At 47.2% G+C, this 20,480-nt stretch overlaps 1 protein-coding gene across 9 annotated transcripts in view; it reads right to left on the reverse strand.

The window, feature by feature from the left end:
- The window catches only part of CEP192 (centrosomal protein 192), a 191,550-nt gene that overhangs the window by 50,381 nt on the left and 120,689 nt on the right, over positions 1 to 20,480 (reverse strand). For all 9 annotated transcript variants that reach the window (XM_030552694.1, XM_030552698.1, XM_030552696.1 and 6 more), the window contains 4 exons: positions 20,215 to 20,324; positions 17,297 to 17,447; positions 6,219 to 6,391; positions 5,670 to 5,793 (listed from right to left, as the gene is read on the reverse strand). In XM_030552694.1, coding sequence (XP_030408554.1) covers positions 5,670 to 5,793; positions 6,219 to 6,391; positions 17,297 to 17,447; positions 20,215 to 20,324 — 558 coding nt within the window. The remainder of the gene's footprint in view (positions 1 to 5,669; positions 5,794 to 6,218; positions 6,392 to 17,296; positions 17,448 to 20,214; positions 20,325 to 20,480) is intronic.

Below are 20,480 nucleotides of genomic sequence, written 5' to 3' on the forward strand. Positions count from 1 at the left end.
TGATTTGGACTTATGGAAATCTTTATAGAATGTCTCAAGGGGGATGTTGGAGGCAGTCTCACCTATCTTAGGTGTACAGGAGACATTTGCAGGTAGGCACCCCTCACATCTGGTGGCTGACTCCCAGGAGAATGAAACAGCAGACAATTTCAAGCAATGTCAATGCAGCAGAACAGAATTAAATGGGTGAGCCTGAGTGGCTGGTCTTCCTTCCTCCCAAGATGTTGAAGAAATTGACTACATTTTGTAATTCAGAAATATCACACACACCAGAATACAAGACCCAAGCAAATGCCAAAATGCAAGATTAATGAATGTGGAGAATTACTTGTGGCTGTTTTACAAATATCCTGCATGAGACGTCTGATCTTGGAGCTGCTTCCCTGCCAGAATACAAACCAACAATGAAAAATACAATATGTCTTGGAGACAGATTTTGTTGGTATTAAGCTAAAGAGCTGGGTGGGCAGTCTAAAGTCTAACTGGTTTGGGTCTAGTGATCTTTGACATCTAGTTTGTACAGCAAGCCTTTGTTGGGATAAGAATGGAACTAACAAAAAAACTGGTAGGATGGTTCCTTTTGAGACAACCCCAAGCCCCACCCACAGGAATTAATTTGGGATGCATCTCTAGCAGTGCTTCATGTTTGAAGAAGTTAGTATAGAAACAAATCAGTCATGTGAGTCTAAAAGTTAAAACTAAAGTCTGCCACAATTTGATCTTACATGAGAAACTTCAACTCAAAAGGTACTTCACTTCTCAACTCCTTTTCCTTTTTACAGGAGTTGAGGTGCCTGTGATTCTTTATCACTCCCAGTTCATGGCATGAGTTCCAGTCTTTTTCTTTTCAAACTTCTCTTGACAGAGTCTTTCCACCATATCCTCAATCTTCCACATCCTTTCTTGCTGGCCATTCTTTTTCCATTCTTATGTCACGCCTAGCTCAAACATGCCTTTCTCCACCGAAAGTTCTAAGTTCATCTTTTCCCTCATTTCTTCCATGTACACATAGTCTACCCTCTGGTTGCCTCCCATTAACGTCAGTATATTATTTTCTACTACGTGTATCTTTTAATCTATCTCTGTAAGATGAAGAAGTTATTCACCTTATGCAGAAACAATGGTTCTTAGAGATGTTTCGCCTATGGTTGCTCCACTCTAGGAGTGCTTGTGTCCCTGCGCTGCAACTTGAAGAACTTCAGTAGCAGTGTCTGCTAGGCCCACACATGTGCTGCCTCCCCTCATGCCTCGCCACAAGGCGAGTCAGGGCATACAGGCTAACTCCCCTCCGTTCTTTCTTTATCGCAGAGTCATTGATAGGAACTCTGAAGGAGAGGGGAGAGATGTGGGTTGCGGAGCACCCATAAAGGGACACATCTCAAAGAACCATGGTTATTGCACAAAGTGAGTAACGCCTTCAAGTAGTATCCCTATGGGCTCTCCACAGTAGGCAACTCTTGAGCAGCATGCCCACCGGAGGGCTGGGACTTTGACGTCAGGTCAGTTACAGATAAACAGTACTGTGGAGCCAAATATGGCATGGAGGCAGAGTCCCCAGTGACCGCACACTGTTCTGCAAAGGTGTGGTCTGATGCCCATGTCACTGCTCTATCGATTTCTGAGATAGAGACATTCTTGAAGGAGGAAACATATCAAGAGATCAACCTCGGAGAGTGCGTGCAAATACTATCTGGAGGGGCCGTGTTGTGATAACATTCTTTAATGTAGTTTGAGACCCATTTGGAGAGCCTCTGGAGTGATGTTGCTTAGCCCTTCGATCTTCTGCAACAAAAAGGAAAAGCTTCAGTGACTTCCAGAAGGCCTTCACCTATCCAAGTAAAAGGCTAGGGCTCTCCTGACATCTATTGTGTGTAATATAGCCTCCCTGTTGTCATGGCAAGGCTTTGGGTAGAAGATTGGAAAGTGAATCAATTGGTTCATTTGGAACAGGGAGGTTGCCTTAGGAATGAATTTTGGATGTGGCCTGAGTGTAACCTTGTCCCAAAAGAACTGGGGGGGTGGGGGAGAAGGAGAGGAGAAGGGAATGTGCCATCAGAGCTACTATTTCTCCTATTCTCCTTGCCAAGGTGATTGCTATCAGGCCATTTTCATTGAGATGTATGTAAGTGAACATGTGGCCATGGGTTTGAAGGGAGGCCTAATCAGTCTTTTTAATACCAGGTTTAGGTCCCATGTGGGAGAAGGAAATCGAGGTTGTGGCAAAGGCTTTTATACCCTTGAGGAACCTTTTAGTGGTTGGGTGTTACAGCACTGAGTATCCCTCTACTGGTTGGTGGAAGGCTGCTATAGCTGGTAGGTGGACTCAGAGAGCCCCAATCTTTTTAGGGTCAGTGCATAATCGAAGATATGTGGAAGAGTTGCAGATGTCAGGGAGATTTGTTGGGAAGTATACCAAGTCCATTTTTGCAGTAAGTATGTCATGTTGAGGACTTTCTACTGTGTAGTAACACCTCTTGTACCTCCTTCAAACAGGAGCTTTCTAGATGTTGGAAACTAAGAAGGAGCCATGCTTTGAGGCAGAGAATCCTCAGGTTGGGATGTAGAGTACGTCATTTATTCTGCAAGAAGAGTATGGAGTGGCTTGGAGAGGGACTGCCAGGCATGTCGCGAGCTGTGAGAGGTAAAGGTACAAGACGTGCCCCATCTCTTTTTATTTTCAGCAGGACTTCAATAGTAGGGGAAATGGAGGAAAGGCATAGAGAAGGTTTCTGTCCCAGTGGCGACAAGAGCATCGCTCAGGTAGTGTTGTCCTATCTCTGCTCTGGAGCACCAGTGTGGACGTTTCTTGTTCAGCTAAGCGCATATAGTACATAGAGGCTAGGTTGTCTGTTAGGACTGTTGTGTGTGATTCTTTGGCCAATAGGAGGAAGTGACCGCAGGCATTCCTGACGCTCTTAGCTTGAGGAGGTTGATGTGAAGAGATCTGCCTGTGGGTGACCACTTGCCTTGTGCCATGAGGTTGTTTAGATGTGCATTCCACTCTATCAGACAAGCAACAGGGGAGTTTGGGAGAAGGGGATCCCCTTGCAAATGTTAGCTGGGCCTTTCCACCAATCTAAGGAGTTCTTGATTCTGGTGGGTAGTGACAGAGGTTTGTCTAGTCTGTCCCTCTTTGGACTGTAAACTGAGCTGAACCACATCTGGAGGCATCACATGTGAAGCCTGGCATGTGGTATTATTGCTGTGCTTGCTGCCATATGCCCCAAGAGTTGGAGGCACTGTCTGGTTGATGTTTGCGGGCTACTTTGAATGGTCTCTATGAGTGTGGCCATGGAGAGAAATCTGTGCTGAGGTAGGAGAGCTCTGGCCTGTAACGAGTCGAGGGTGGCCCCTATGAATTCCAGGTGTTGCACTGGAACGAGGGTTGATTTTTAGGTGTTGATCTGTAAGCCCAGGTCTGTAAACAAGCACACGGCAGCTTTGATGACTCAGTGAGTCTCTTGCAGAGACCAGGCTCTGAGGAGGCAATCATCCAGATAGGGTAAATCATGATCCCTTGAGAGCATAAAAGTGTGTGTCCACTACTGAAAGAACCTTGAAAATACTCTAGGAGCCAATGATAGCCCTAAGGAGAGTACTGGTAATTGTCTTGTCCCAGAGCAAATCTGAGAAATCGTCTGAGAGTCGGTAGCACTGAGATATGAAAGTAGGTGTCTTGAAGGTTGAAGGATGAAAACCAGTCTCCCTATTCTAATGCTGGAACAATTGCTGCTAGTGACCATCTTGAATTTTTGAGCTTTGACAAACTTGAGAACTCTGAGGTCTAGTATGGGTCTCCAAGCTCCTTTCCTCTTGTGTATTAGGAAACAGCGAGTAGAACCTTTTGCACCACAGATGTTGAGGTAGTGGTTCTATAGCTTCTTAACTGGAGGAGACTACCTACCTTTTGCCATAGTAAATTTTCATGAGAAAGTCCCTGAAGAGGGACGGGGAAGCTTGTTATGGAGGGGTCAGAGAGGTAAAATGGATACAGTACCCAGTGCAAATGATTGCTAGGACCCATTGGTGTCATTTTGTGTGTTCACAAGTGCTGCGGAATTCTGCCATAGAATTCTACTGTCTGGTGGCCAAACGGGTGGATGGCAGTGGTTGGATGTAGCAAATGGGGGGATATCAATATCTCAACCAACACATCAAAATCAATGTTTGGACATGGATAGCTGGGATGAGGAAGGTTGCAGGCCAGAAAGTTTATGCCTCAAAAATTTGTTCTTCTTCCCCTGTGGGTCATAGTAGCATTGAGCTAGATATTGAGAGGTGCATGGTTTGCGCTGGGGCTGTGGACTAAACTTCCTCTTTTGTCCCAGTTTATAGATGCCAAGACAACAGAGTGGTTTGAGAATCTTTCAGCACATGCATAGAGGCATCAGTCTTTTCTACAAAGAGTTTAGTGCTTTCAAAGGGAAGGCCTTTGATGATTGACTGTACCTCCTTCGGGAAGCCCAAGAAATGGAACCATGATGTATGTCGCATCACCACCGCTGGAGATGGACCTGGCTGCTGTGTAGAGGGCAGACTGTAGCGTTATTTTGCTACTAACTGTCTCTCCTGAACAATGGCCTTGAATTGATCGCAATATGATTCAGGAGGCTTCTCAATAAAATTGCTCAGTTTCAAATAGTTTACATAGTCGTATTTAGCCATCAGGGCTTGGTAGTTGGCAATCTGAAGCTCAAGTGTGGCCTTCCTCCTGAAATGGTCCAAAGGCTTCTAATCCTTATTGAAGGGAGTGGACCTCATCTGGTGTTGTTGGCCACAGGAATTAACAGTATCCACCATGGTGGAGTTGGCTGGGAGGCGGGAGAAGATGATCAGTCTCCCATGCTGGGACGTAATATTTTTTGTCCATCCACTTCTGGGGGGGAGGGATAGCTCAGGGGCTTGAGCACTGGCCTGCTAAACCCAGGGTTGAGAGTTCAATCCTTGAGGGGGCTGCCAAGGGATCTGGGGCAAAATCAGTACTTGGTCCTGCTAGTGAAGGCAGGAGGCTGGACTTGATGACCTTTCAGGGTCCCTTTCAGTTCTATGAGACAGGTATATCTCCATATTAAAAAAAAAAAAAAAAAAAAAGTAGATGTCACCCATGCTGGGATTTGCCAAGTGGTTCCAGTTGGGTCCAGAATGGCCTCATTAATGAATAGGCACCCCTCTTCCCTAATCCTACCCAGTGATAAGATCCTTCAGGAGAGGCTTTCTACACTGGAAAAACTGACCAGCAGAACTATAGCAATATAATATACTAATGTATTTATGTGACTGTAACTTATTGTGTGGACACTTTTCTGGAATATGTGACTTCACTCCAGTATAATTACTCCATACAATTATACTGGAAATAAAATCACATGTATGCTAGAAGTGTGTTCACATGTGGAGTTATACTGGCATAGCTATAGTGGTACGTGCTTAGTGAGAAATGATACAACTGATCTCAAAGACTTTTAGATAAATCATATCCCATTTTAATTTGCAATTATAATTAATTGTTAAAACACCAAAAATAAAAGTAAAATATCTAATATATTAGGACCTATGTGGTATGTATATTCATGAAAGCTCAAACTTTTACCAGATTCAATGGTCAAAGTAATCTGAACAGCAAGAAAATACCTTTCATAGTAGAAAAAGAACAATGAAAAGAGACTTACTCTGGCTCAATAACTCCATGTTGAGGTGTTATTGTAAGACAATGAGCTGGCCAAGAAAGTTCAAATTTCAGTGACCTATTACAATTGTTGATTATTTGTATATGTCCAGTTTCTGCTGTTCCACCTATTGTACAATACAAAAAAAGTTTTAGTTCAGCTATAAAATTTTACGTGAATAAAATTACTGCAGATCAAAAACTGAAAGCATCATTGATTAAGAAGGAAACTGTTTGCTATTTAACATCTCTTTGTCATGTTTCGTACCTTGGTGGTGGTTCTTGCTGGCAATGGAGTTACATTTTAGAAATTAATCAATCAATCAATCAATCTCACAATCTCTGTTTCAGGACACATTCTGGCAACTCAAGGTATTTTGAAAGCAACTTCAATTGACAAACCAAAACCACAGCTCAAACTATTTGATGAGGAAATTCAATAGAACTGTAGTAAAGGTATCACCAAAGCCAAACTTAAATACTACAGTAGGTTAGGAATATTCACTAGTTAGACCAGTTATTTTACTTATCCAAACTTAAAAAAAATACTCACTAATAGAAGGAGATGTCAAAATTAAATGTTCAGGCTGAATGGCCCATGTCTCTCGAGAAATCAATTTATTCTGAACAGGGTCATCAGTATTTAAAGATAATGGGGGACCTTGAGGTCCTTTAACTGGAAGAACATCCAAAGTTGTATTGGTATGTGTATCAGTGCTTCCAAGTCTAAAATGAAATCATGAAATAAGAAAGAGCTTTTACTGCAGACAAAAGTAATTTCTTTACGCAAAGTTAGTTAGCTATGGTAACATTTTGTTTTTCTTTTGAGCACTAGTTTGACTTTATGATTTTAGCATCTGAAACTAATACATATGCTCAGTTTACTAGGGCCTCAATTTCAACTGAAGTTTCCATTAATAAGAAATTATTGAAATTCAGTAGCCATATATAGTTGACATAGGACAATGGGCAGTTTAGTTTACATAAAATTTGAAAAGTAGCAAATGATATTCTTTGAGAAGGCTGCATTTCAGTAACTGGTGAGGGAAAATTACTTGTTGGTAATTCGAATTTCATAGTAGTCTCCTGACATGCAACCCAGCAACAGCAATTGTTGACAGCTTATTAGCTCTTCCTACCAGAAGCAAGCCTACTTTTGAACTTACTACTTTTTCTCCCCACCCCCACTTTGACACTTCTGGAGCTAATTATTAGATAATGAGATCACAACTCCAAGCAACACTCTGATGGAAGGCAGGAGAAAGGATAGAAGAGGACAACTACAAACAAATGCTTGCAAGTAATTTTCCCTTGATGTATTTTACTTCCCACCCAGAAACAATTTCTGATAGCAGAAGTCAAAAGCATTGAGCCAGATGAGTTGGGCTTACTTCACAGTTGTGCTTGGAGCATGGGCAACAAACATCAGCAGAGAAGTTTACAAAAAAAAAAATCTAGTTGGCATTGCCAGATGAAGATGTCTGGAAGTAATCAGATGGCTACCGTATAAATTTCTAAAAAGAGATACTTCAACCCTTTGATCCTAGAAAGTTGTCATGCCTATTACAAAAAGGTATAACAATTTTGGATGCAGCTGATTAGCTTGCTTTTGGATGCAATTTTTAATCCACACAGTCATTCTGGATTTGACTGTCATTCGTCCCTTCTTATGATCTTTAAAAAAAACCACAACTCTAAATCTTTCTGTGAGATAGTTCACTTGACTCCCAAAAAGATTCCTTCTCTGATACAACAAAAGATGGTCTGAGATAGAACAGACTAGTTAACACAAAACTCCAAACTCACCTTTGATTCTTTTTCTAATTTACTCCAAAGAATGGGCTAGACCAGGGGATAAAGGAGAAATAGCAATAAGCAAATTCTCCCACTATGTAGGGAATTGTTAACAGAGTACGACTCTACTAGGTCCCATAATCTACAACACACCCAGGAGTTTGTGAGGTGTCTCCTCAATTTCATCCAGAGTAATCTAGAGCTCATCTGCAACTCTCTTCAATAAATCTTGAAACCGTTTATGGTCAACTGGCAGAGATGACAAGGCCAGAGCAAGTGCCTCATCAGGACATGAAGATATTCCTGTTGGAACTGGCAGTACCACTAGATCTGGCTCTATCTTTTCCTCAATGCCGTACCAATTCCGGATAATACAAAATATTATCCATGGTCCCCAGCATGGCCAACGAGAGGGATCCAACATAAGCTGATAAGGGCCGCAAGGCATAGAGCAGCGGTTCTCAAACTGTGGGTTGGGACCTTGAAAGGGATTGCTAGGACACGCTTAGACTTGCTGGGCCCAGTGCTGAAGCCCAAACCCCACTGCCCAGGGCCAAAGCCAAAACCTAAGTGCTTCAGCCCTGGGCGGCAGGACTCAGGTTGTAGGCCTCCTGCCCGGGTTGAAGCCCTTGAGCTTCACCTTTGACCTCCCTGCCTGGAGCAGTGGGGCTTGGTCTTTGGCCCCCCACCCAGGGCAGTGGGACTTGGGCAGTCTCAGGCTTCGGTACCCCATTCTGGGGTAATGAAATAAAAGACGGTTACTCACCTTTGTAACTGTTGTTCTTCGAGATGTGTTGCTCACATCCATTCCAGTTAGGTGTGCGCGCCGCGCGTGCACGTTCGTCGGAAACTTTTTTACCCTAGCAACTCCAGTGGGCCGGCAGGTCGCCCCCTAGAGTGGCGCCGCCATGGCGCTCTATATATACCCCTGCCGGCCCGCCCGCTCCTCAGTTCCTTCTTGCCGGCTACTCCGACAGTGGGGAAGGAGGGCGGGTGTGGAATGGATGTGAGCAACACATCTCGAAGAACAACAGTTACAAAGGTGAGTAACCGTCTTTTCTTCTTCGAGTGATTGCTCACATCCATTCCAGTTAGGTGACTCCCAAGCCATACCTAGGCGGTGGGGTCGGAGTGAGAAGTCGCGGCCCGGAGCACCGCAGTTCCGAAGGCCGCATCCTCCCTCGACTGCTGGACCAGGGCGTAGTGGGAAGCAAAAGTGTGGACCGATGACCAGGTTGCTGCCCGACAGATTTCCTGGATGGGCACACGGGCTAGGAAAGCCAGCGATGACGCCTGCGCCCTGGTAGAATGCGCAGTCACACGGCCCGCAGGGACATGGGCCAAGTCATAACAAGTCCTGATACAGGACGTAACCCAAGAGGATATCCTCTGGGAGGAGATAGGAAGACCTTTCATACGATCTGCTACCGCCACGAAAAGCTGGGGGGATTTTCGGAAGGGCTTAGTCCTGTCTATGTAGAACGCGAGAGCCCTACGGACATCCAGCGAGTGGAGCTGCTGCTCCTGCCTGAGGAGTGAGGTTTTGGGAAAAAAACCGGAAGGAAAATCTCTTGGTTGACATGGAAGGCTGAGACCACCTTGGGCAGAAAAGCAGGGTGTGGTCTCAGCTGCACCTTGTCCTTGTGGAAGACCGTATATGGGGGGTCTACCACAAGAGCTCGGAGCTCCGACACCCGTCTAGCTGAGGTGACAGCCACTAGAAAGGCAGTTTTCCAAGAGAGGTAGAGCAGGGAGCAAGTAGCTAACGGCTCAAAGGGGGGCCCCATGAGTCGGGACAACACCAGGTTAAGATCCCAGGTGGGAGCAGGGGGACGGACGTTAGGGAATAAACGTTCCAGCCCTTTAAGGAATCTCGACACCGTCGGGTGAGAAAAAACGGAGCGACCGTCCGCACCCGGGTGAAAGGTGGAGATAGCAGCTAGGTGGACTCGCAACGACGATAAGGCCAGACCTCGCCCTTTGAGGGACAAAACGTAGTCTAATATTTCGGAAACCGAAACTTCCATAGGGCGGAGATTTCTCTCTACGCACCAACAGGAGAAGCGCTTCCATTTCGCTGAATACGTGGCTCTTGTGGACGGTTTCCTGCTGCTCAAGAGCACCTCTCTCACAGGCGTGGAGCATCGCAGCTCTGGGCCAGTCAGCCACGCAGGAGCCACGCCGCTAGGTGCAGCGACTGCAGGTCTGGGTGACACAGGGTCCCGTGGTCCTGGGTAATCAGGTCCGGATGAAGGGGCAGGGGAACTGGGTCGGCTATGGCCAAGTCCAGCAGCATGGTGTACCAGTGCTGCCTGGGCCACGCCGGGGCTACCATGATCACGAGCGCCTTGTCCCTGCGCACCTTCAGGAGGACCTTGTGGACCAGAGGGAACGGGGGAAATGCATAGTACAGGTGGGTCGACCACCGGATGAGGAAGGCGTCCCCTATCGACCCCGGTTCCCTGCCCTGAAAGGAGCAGAATGCTGGGCACTTCCTGTTCCCCCTGGACGCAAAGAGGTCCACCCGGGGATAACCCCACCTCCGGAAAATGGAGAGAGCGACATCCGGGCGAAGGGACCACTCGTGCGACAGGAAGGATCTGCTCAGTCGATCTGCCAGAGTGTTCCGTACTCCAGGGAGGAAGGAAGCCCTGAGGTGAACGGAGTGGGCTACGCAAAAGTCCCAGAGACGTATCGCCTCGTGGCACAGGGAGGAGGACCTGGTGCCGCCCTGCTTGTTGATATAGTACATCGTCGTCGTGTTGTCCGTAAACACGGCGACACAACGACCCTGAAGCTGATGACAAAACGCTTGACAAGCAAGGCGGACCGCTCTCAACTCCCGTATGTTGATGTGGAGCCCCACCTCCTCCTGGGACCACAGGCCCTGTGTCCGCAGGGTCCCCAGGTGGGCCCCCCAGCCCAGATCTGAGGCATCCGTTGTCAGGGATACCGATGGCTGAGAGGGGTGAAAGGGAAGACCCGCACATAACACGGACTGGTCCAACCACCAGCCGAGAGAGTCCAAGACCTTCTGGGGGATTGTGACTAACATGTCTAAAGGTTGCCTTTGCGGCCTGTAACGGCTGATAAGCCACAGCTGGAGAGGCCTCATGTGGAGCCGAGCGTAGCCGGTCACAAAAGTGCACGCTGCCATGTGGCCTAACAGGGTTAGACATGTCCTTACTGACGTCAACGGGGCTGACCGCAAACGCTGAACGATCGCCGCCATGGTCTGGAACCGTTGCAGAGGCAGCGAGGCCCTGCCCATCGTGGCGTCCAAGACCGCCCCGATAAATTCCACCTTTTGCGTGGGCCTCAGAGTGGATTTGTCTGTGTTTATCAGGAGGCCCAGACTTGCAAATACGGCGGTGATCAGGCGGACATGGCTGCTGACCTGCTGCTCCGACGTGCCCCGAATCAACCAGTCGTCCAGATAAGGGAACACGTGGACACGGTTGCGTCGAAGATGCGCCACGACAACTGCCATGCATTTTGTAAACACCCTTGGGGCCGTGGACAGGCCGAAAGGGAGGACTGCAAACTGATAATGAAGAGCCCCCACAACGAAGCGGAGAAAGCGTCTGTGGCGCGGCCAAATGGCAATATGAAAATACGCGTCCTGCATGTCGAGGGCGGCGTACCAGTCTCCCGGATCCAGGGATGGAATAATGGTCCCCAGGGATACCATGCGGAACTTCAACTTCACGAGGTATTTGTTGAGTTCTCGCAGGTCGAGGATAGGCCTGAGGCCCCCCTTGGCCTTGGGGATCAGAAAGTAGCGGGAATAAAACCCCTTGCCTTTCTCGTTTTCCGGAACCGCCTCTATGGCTCCTTTGCTGAGGAGCGTCTGCACCTCCTGTCGAAGGAATTGCTCGTGAGAGGGGTCCCTGAAGAGGGACGAGGAAGGAGGGCGGGAAGGAGGAAACGAAACAAACTGCAGGCGGTATCCCGTCTGCACCAGGTTTAAGACCCAGCGGTCCGATGTTATTTGGGACCACGCCGGGAGGAAAAACGAAAGGCGGTTTGAAAACGGGGGGAAAGGATCCATAGGGGAAACTGCTACAGCGCCCTCGGGCGCACCTTCAAAATGAAGGCTTAGGACCAGGCGGGGGTTTCGAGGAGCCTTGGTTCTGCCCCCCTTGGTTCCCAGACTGCCTGCGCCTGCCGTTCCTGCCGCGGCGCCTGTAAGGGTCCTGCCGCTGGCGGAACTGGGAAAACGGCCTACGGTACGGCTGCTGCTGTGGCCTAAAGGGTCTACGCTGCGTCACGGGGGTGTGCATCCCGAGGGACCGCGCAATGACCCGGTTGTCCTTCAGACTCTTGAGTCTGGGGTCTGTCTTTTCCGAAAACAGGCCCTGGCCTTCGAAAGGAAGGTCCTGTATCGTGTGCTGGAGCTCTGGCGGAAGGCCGGAAACCTGCAGCCAGGAGATGCGACGCATCGTAACTCCCGACGCGAGGGTACGGGCAGCCGAGTCCGCAGCGTCCAAGGATGCTTGTAAGGCCGTGCGCGCGACCTTTTTGCCCTCGTCCAGGATGGCCGTAAACTCCTGGCGAGCATCCTGTGGCAGCAGCTCTTTAAATTTGTCCACTGCCACCCAGGAGTTAAAAGCGTACCTGCTCAGCAGGGCCTGCTGATTAGAGACCCTGAGCTGCAGGGCCCCAGCCGAATATACCTTACGGCCAAGGAGGTCCATCCGCCTGGCCTCTCTGGATTTGGGGGCCGGAGCCTCCTGGCCGTGACGCTCCCTATCGTTCACCGACTGCACCACCAGTGAACCGGGAGTCGGGTGAACGTGCAAGTATTCATACCCCTTGGAAGGGGCCATGTACTTTCTCTCGACTCCTTTCGCTGTCGGAGGGATGGAGGCCGGGGACTGCCAGATAGTATTGGCATTGGCCTGAATGGTCCGTACAAAGGGCAGGGCGACCCTGGTGGGAGCATCCAAAGAGAGGATGGTAACAATCGGGTCCTCTATCTCCGAGACCTCCTCTGCCTGCAGACTCAGGTTTTGGGCCACCCGCCTGAGGAGGTCCTGGTGCGCCCTGAGATCCAGCGGGGGGGGACTGTTGGAGGAGGTACCCGCCACCGCCTCATCCGGGGAGGAGGATGAGGAGACCCCAGGCACGATAGTGTCCAACTGAGGGTCTTCCTCAGCCCTCGCCTCTACCTCCGGAGCCACAGCGGAGTCCTGCTGTTTGGACCCTTCCTCCGCCTCCGGGGAGGGAGGGGGGCGAGACAAGGAGGCTTCAGGGGCCCTACGCTCCGCATTCGCCGGTGTGGGAGGGAGCTGCTGGGGGCCCTGGGCCTGATGGTATGCCCAGGGTGTCCAGAATCCCCACTGTGGTGGGCCTTGGTCTTCCAGCGGCGGATCCCCGAAGAGCGCCGCCTGCCGGTCGGTGCCGAGCGCATACGCACTGTCCGCCTGCGAAGATACGGACGGCTGTCTCGAGGGCCACGGCGGGGCCGACCCCGGATGGTACGGGCCGGCGCGGGTCGGCACGGAGGATCGTCTCGGTGCCGGGGACCGGTGCCGGGAGTCGTATCGGTGCCGGGATCGGGACCGGGACCTGGATCTGTCACGGTGCCGGGATCCTGATCGGTACCGGGTGTCGCTTCGGTAGCGGGACCTACCACCGGCTCGGCGCCGGGAGGTCGACCGAGACCGGGACCTGCCACCATCTCGGTGCCGGGAGGTCGACCGGGACCTACCACCGGCTCGGCGCCGGGAGGTCGACCGAGACCGGGACCTGCCACCAGCTCGGTGCCGGGAGGTCGACCGGTGCGGCGAGTAGCGATGGGACCTGCTCCTGGAGTCGCGGTGCCGGTGACGCCGACTGGAGCTTGACCGCGACCGTCCGGAGGTCGACCGTTGCCGCGAGTGCGACCGGTGCCGCTGAGGGGAGCGGTGCCGGGACTGCGAGCGGCGTCGGGATCTGGAGCGCCCAAGACGTCGGGACCTAGATGGCGAAGGACTGTCTCTGGGCGGCGCCGACATCATGGGCTTGCCCCTGGACACGACCCGCACCGGAGGTACCGGGGGTGGCAGCCGAGTGGGCTCCGTCAGGGCAATAAGGTCCCGAGCCGAGGCGAAGGTCTCCGGTGTTGACGGGACCACTATCTCAACCCCAGATCTCATGGGGGAGCTCGGCGGCACCGGACTCAACGGACCCGCCAGGCCCGGAGTCAACGGTGCTGACGGTGCCAGCGGTGCCGCGGCCGATGTCGAGGCCGGGCGCTCAAGCCGGGTCTGCCTGGCCGGAGTAGCAGACTTCGACGGCCTAGGCTGTGATTCTGGTGCCGGAGAAGGTCGGTGCCGAGGAGTCTTCTCGGTGCCGGAGCGATCCGGTGCCGGTGCCGAGACCACGGTCCGCGAAGTCGACGGGTCAAGTGCCGCCTCCATTAGGAGAGTTCGGAGCCTCTGATCTCTCTCCTTTTTTGTCCTCGGCTTGAAAGCCTTACAGATGCGGCACTTGTCAGACCTGTGCGATTCCCCGAGGCACTTCAGGCACGCTTCGTGGGGATCGCTGGTGGGCATGGGCTTCTTGCAGGCCGCACACTGCTTGAAGCCCGGCGAAACAGGCATGAGCCTGGCGCCGGGTGCCGGGAAGGGCTAAGCCCCCGGCCAAGAACTATTTAACAACTATTGACTAAACTATTTATTTAACAACACTAATTAACACTATATAGAACTAGAGATAAGCGATTGAAAACTAGGAGAGCTAGGGACGTGGAGGACAGCTAAGCCGCGCTCCACAGTTCCAACGACCGACACGGCGGTAAGAAGGAACTGAGGAGCGGGCGGGCCGGCAGGGGTATATATAGAGCGCCATGGCGGCGCCACTCTAGGGGGCGACCTGCCGGCCCACTGGAGTTGCTAGGGTAAAAAAGTTTCCGACGAACGTGCACGCGCGGCGCGCACACCTAACTGGAATGGATGTGAGCAATCACTCGAAGAAGAATTTTTGTTTTAAGAAGGGGGTTGCATTGCAATGAAGTTTGAGAACCCCTGGCATAGAGGAAACCAACAGCCCTGGAGTGAGGGGAGAGAACCCCATATTATGAGGCTGTGGCAGAGCCCAGGATATCCTAACTTCTCTGTCTGGGCTTGTATCTCTTGGTGGGCTGATGGCAGTCCCATCTCCATGTCAGATTCTCCTGAAGAAAATGAGAGTTCCAGTTCCATTTGTGGTGCCCTTGATACCGTCTATGTAGCACTAATCCAACTAGTAGATAGAATAAAGAATCAGTTTCTCTTACAGTGTTTGTAGACTGCTAGTGTTAAAATTATCCTTGTAAGGACCAGGTCCATTAGAAGGGGGGATTCTGGGTTGAGAATTACAAAAAATATCCTCAGGAGTGGTATATGTTTCTGTTCTTGGACACTGGTGTTTCCTTATTCACTCATGTCAGTACCAACAGTCCATGAAGTTCTCATGTATCCTTTGATGGTACTGGTGGTGGTGCTGGTCTTGGTTTATTACACTCCATTCATAGTATTGACAGTCCTTCCTCTGTCAATAGTGCCCATGAGGCTCTGACTTCTCACAACCTGTGGGTTGGTACTATATCCTTTATAGGCTCTTGAACCTAGAGCATGAAGAGTCAGCTAACTGAGAAGGATATCAGGGAAGTACCCCCTTTTCATTTAGGTGGTTCTGAAACGGGATTTTTCTTTAGGCTTTTTAAGAGGGCTTTCTGGTGGGCTTGGGAAAAAGGGCTTCTTAGCTCTAACTTTGTTCACCCATGTGTCAGAGGTGACAGTGCTAGACGGAACATTCATTAACACTTCTGCATGATGAGCAGAGGGGGTCTGCCCGCTTTGGATCAGACTGAGGCCTCATAAAAAAAATATTCCTTCATCCTAAGTTTGAATTTCCATGCATGCCAGGTTCCACTTGGAAGAGTGGCAGATACTGCACCCAGTCAAAATATAAGCTTCTCAAGGCAGTACAGGCACCTTTCATGGTTTTGTTGCTGATCAAGAACTGTCTCCTGCCCCAGATGCATCACCAAGCCTGGGATCCTGGGCATAACGTGAGTCCCATCTGGGCTGGGGCAGACCTAGAGTAGACGATGTCCCTAAAAAATCATGAAAACTAACCACAACTAATAATTAAGTAATAAAATTTCTCTAGCAATGTTTACAGGTTTGAAGTTACAAGGTCAGCTCTGTGGACAATGGAAGGTTCCCTCTCAGACTATGCAGCGGTAGAGAACTGGAGAGGCACTTGGTCTGTACCACTCCTTAAATCCTCAATTCACACCATGAGAGGTTGCAACCGTGGACAAACAGACACCATTAGCAGAAGTCTTCCAGTCTCAAGCACATGGAGCACATGCATACCGACAATGAAATACACTTAGGGACCAACACTCAAAGAAGCAGAGATTACACTCAGGAAACCAGCAACGAGGCTTTGGAATGGAGGAGGACTCCTTGTATCCCAGGCCCTGGTAACCCTGTTGTTACATTTCAAAGAGACAGCACTAATGGAGGACTCTGTACTGTTATTGAAGATAGGGGCCACAGCTCCAGTATGCTGCCCTTAAAAAAAACAAACAAACAAACAAAAAAACAAAGATGGCAGACAACCTAGTAATCTTTATTGATTTGGATTGGGAGGGTTTAAATCCCCAGGGCTGTGCTGGATGCTTTAGGACTCTACACAGAAGACAAAGTAGGGAGAAGGGTCTAGAAGGTATAAAATGTGCCCTGATCTGGGAGAGAAATTAGCAGCAAGTGGGAGAAAGACCACCTCAGCAATTCTGAGGAGTGCAGAATTTAAATTCTACTTAGTTTATACCCAGAGGCTAAAGTTGCAGCCAGGTGCAGGACCCTCCCCACCAGGGACAAACTTTTGTTTCATTACTCAATTACATAAAGGAATAACTACTTCAGGCCAGGAAAAAAGCAGCCATTCTGCAACTTGATTTATGGGTATCATTGGTAAAGCAAGGACCTGACAAGTCTGAGAAAGAGGAAGCACTCTTCCCAGAATCCTCAGAGGTAGAGAGACAGCACTTCAGTAGCAGGCGGCATATCATACATGCAGGGAGAATCTGCTTCAGAATTATATTAGACAGCGGGAGCCCTAGAGGGAACTGATCTGCAGAGAAATGGAGAGAGCATCTGGAGTATGCAGCAGCCAGTTCCAGTGTTGATACTATGTGGGAGGGGAGAGGGGAGGAGAGTAAAAAAACATACTATCAGAAGAAGGGTGGAGATTTTACCCAATAAGATCAGCCCAGGTCAATGAAGCACAAAGTTTCTGAAAGTAAAGAAAGGTCTGCACAATTGGGTTTATCCTGGTGATAATGCAGCCTGCCAGGGGTCTGTCATTTGGACTGAGACTCCTGAAAAGCTTTATCTGGACAAGGACCTATAAAGTTGGCTGCCAGGCCATGAAGACAAGACAAGCATTACTTCTTGGAGACAGAGCTGAATCTTAAGAGCATTCAGTCCCCAGGGGTTCAGAGCCTTTGAGGAAGACTGGTGGGGAAGACAGGGAGGAAGAGAGTGGATGATGTTTTGCCCTTTCCTGTAGGGCTTCTGTCTGGCTAGGGAGCTTTGAAACAGATCTCAGCAGCAGACACTTCCTACACTCACTGGGTTTTCCCTTTTCTTCCCTATTAAGTTCAGAAGTGGAAATATAAAGAAAAAAAGAGCTGAACTTTTTGATCTAGTTTTTGTCACCGACAGCGTTTGATTACTCAATACACCACTACCTCTAAAAAGCTTTATTAAGCTTTTAATGTGAAAAGTAACATGACCCCCCCAATGAGCAGTAAATCATAATGATTTTTATATGTATTAAGTCTAATGTTCACTTTACCTGTCTGATTCCAAGCTATGTCCTTGAGATTGCTGAAGACAATCCCTCTTAAAACTGGAATCTCTAGCATCTCCAACCACAGAAAGAATAACTTTACGCATATTTCCATAAAAAAGCTCGATGTCATTTGTCCTTTGTGGTAAGTCATACACTAAGAAAAGATATTTTGAAGGATTAAAAGGAAAAAAATCTAAAAAGGATAACATATAACAATTATGCATTGTAACTGTGAATTGTTAAGCTAGACGTTTTAGAAAAGATACCCATAATAAACTAATAAATGTACTGTGTAACCTAATAGAGTTCGCATTACTGAACCTAAAATAGACTCAGACTCCATGCAGTTTTAATTGTGCTGTTAAACAATAGAATACCAATTGAAATTAGTTAAATATTTTGGATGTTTTTTCTACATTTTCATATAGCTTGTATTCTATGTTGTAATTGAAATCAATGTGTATATTATTTTTATTACCAATATTTGCACAGTAAAAATGATAAAAGGAATAGTATTTTTCAATTCACCTCATACAAGTATAGTACTGTAGTGCAATCTCTGTCATGAAAGTGCAACTTACAAATGTAGATATTTTTTTGGTTACATAACAGCACTCAAAAACAAAATGTATAACTTCAGCGCCTACAAGTTCATTCAGTCCTACTTCTTGTTCAGCCAATTGTTACATTTACAGGAGATAATGTTGCCCTCTTCTTATTTACAATGTCACCAGGAAGTAAGAAGAGAAATTTGCATGGCGCTTTTGTAGCCGGCACTGCAAGGTATTTATGTGCCAGATATGCTGAACATTTGTATGCCTGTTCATGGTTCGGCTGCCATTCCAGAGAACATGCTTCCATGCTGATGACACTCGTTAAAAAAATAATGCGTTAATTAAATTTGTGACTGAACTCCTTGGGAGAGAATTGTATGTTCCCTGCTCTGTTTTACCCACATTCTGCCACATATTTCATGTTACAGTAGTCTCAGATGATGACTGAGCACATGCTGTTCATTTTAAGAACGCTTTCCCTGCAGATTTCACAAAACGCAAAGAAGGTACCAATGTGAGATTTCTAAAGATAGCTACAGCACTTGACCCAAGGTTTAAGAATCTGACGTGCCTTCCAAACTGAGAGGGACGAGGTGTGGAGCATGTGTTCAGTAGTCTTAAAAGAGCAACAATCTGAGGTGGAAATTACAGAACTCGAACCACTAAGAGAGAAAATCAACCTTCTGCTGGTGGCATCTGACTCAGATAATGAAAATGAACGTGTGGTCTACACTGCTTTGGATTGTTATTGAGCAGAACACATCATCAGCATGAGTGCATGTCCTCTGGAACAGTGGTTGAAGCATGAAGGGACATATGAATATTTAGCACAGCTGGTACATAAATATCTTGCAACGCCGGCTACAACAGTGTCATGTGAACAACTGTTCTCACTTTCAGGTGACATTGTAAACAAGAAGCGGGCAGCATTATCTCCTGCAAATCTAAACAAACTTGTTTGTCTGAGTGATTGGCTGAATAAGAAGTAGGACAGAGTGGACTTGCAGGCTCTAAAATTTTACATTGTTTTATTTTTCAATGCAGTTTTTGTGTATGTAATTCTACATCTGTAAGTTCAACTTTCATGATAAAGAGATTGCACTACAGAACTTGTGTTAGGTGAATTGAAAAATACTATTTATTTTGGTTTTTTACAGTGCAAATACTTGTAATCAAAAATACATACAAAGTGAGCACTATACACTTGGTATTCTGTGTTGTAATTGAAACCAATATATTTGAAAATGTAGAAAACATCCACAAATATTTAATTAAATGGTATTCTATTAACAGCGTGATTAATCATGATTAATTTTTAAAATCATGCAATTAATCACAATTAATTTTTTAAAATCGCTTAACAGTCCTAATAATAATTTATTTCCTCATCAATTTTTCAGTGGTGCTCAACATACCAGAAATGCTTCACCAATATTACATAGTTTTTGGCTTGTAGGTCCCAGGATATGAGACAGATATGGTGGATGAGGTAATACCTGTTACTGGACCAACCTTAGTTGGTAAGAGAGATAAGCTTTCAAGCTTCACATCTTTTGTTTTTGTAAAGAGGCAAACATTTAATAGAAAAGAATACATAGGGAAAGAATCAGTCTAGATTATATTCACCTGTATATCCTTAAGCAACATAATTTCTGTGTGTCCCTGAATACTATTCAACACTTTTGGTGCTCAATAAGTAAATAAGTTGTTAGCATTCAATATGAAATTTGTTTTTGTTCAAATGAGATATTGAGGGTTTTCACCAACTCACAAAAAAAGGACAACCTCAGAGGCAGAAGTAGACTGTCTTAATCTAGATAATAAATTCCTTCATGGTACAAAGGAGAGGAAGAAAAGGCACTGCTTGAAATACTTTTTTGGGATAAGTAATTTTTGCACTACTTTTAAAAAATGTTCCTTAGAAAGTAAAAAATAGTCACTTCTTAAAGATAATTTTACAAACATCAGAATAAATTAACAGTGACAAATTTGTATTGGAGAAGTGTCCAAATATAATATTTCTGAAGCAGCAATGAGAGGAAGAAGCTATTGAAACCATCATTTAACATTTATAATGCAGTACTGCCTAGAGGTCAGAGTCCTGTTTTGCCATGAGCCTACTGCACAAGCTGCAAATGGCAATCCTTGCCACAAAGAACTTACAACCAAAAAAACCCCACATAACAGGTAGACAAAAATAAGCAGGTCTGGGTAGGGAATAAGAGGAGGTAAATTTTGTGCCAATCAGGATTTCTATTCTGTATTTACCAAATAGTGCACAAATAGTTTTATTAGGAGTAATGTCTACAATAAACATTTCAGGAATAAATATTTGTAATGGTACTTTTTCAGAAGTTACATGTTTACCTTCCGTCACTAGCTGTTCCCCTTGAAATTCTTCATCAAAGGTAATGTTTCTCAGCATACTGTTTTCAGGAAGTATGTGTTTTGCTGCCTCTGGTTTATACAGCACAGCTCTGTTAGAAATATCAGAAAAACATATTTGGGATCCCCACACATTTTTACCACTTAGGCTAAGACAATTGTACATCTCAGTGGGAAGGAAAAAAAGTCTACCACCAAAACAACCTTTACTCTATTTCTTGAATACACCAAACCTGTAACTTTCTTCA

This window comes from Gopherus evgoodei, chromosome 2 (assembly GCF_007399415.2).
Source record: "Gopherus evgoodei ecotype Sinaloan lineage chromosome 2, rGopEvg1_v1.p, whole genome shotgun sequence".
Classification (NCBI taxonomy): Eukaryota; Metazoa; Chordata; order Testudines; family Testudinidae; genus Gopherus; species Gopherus evgoodei.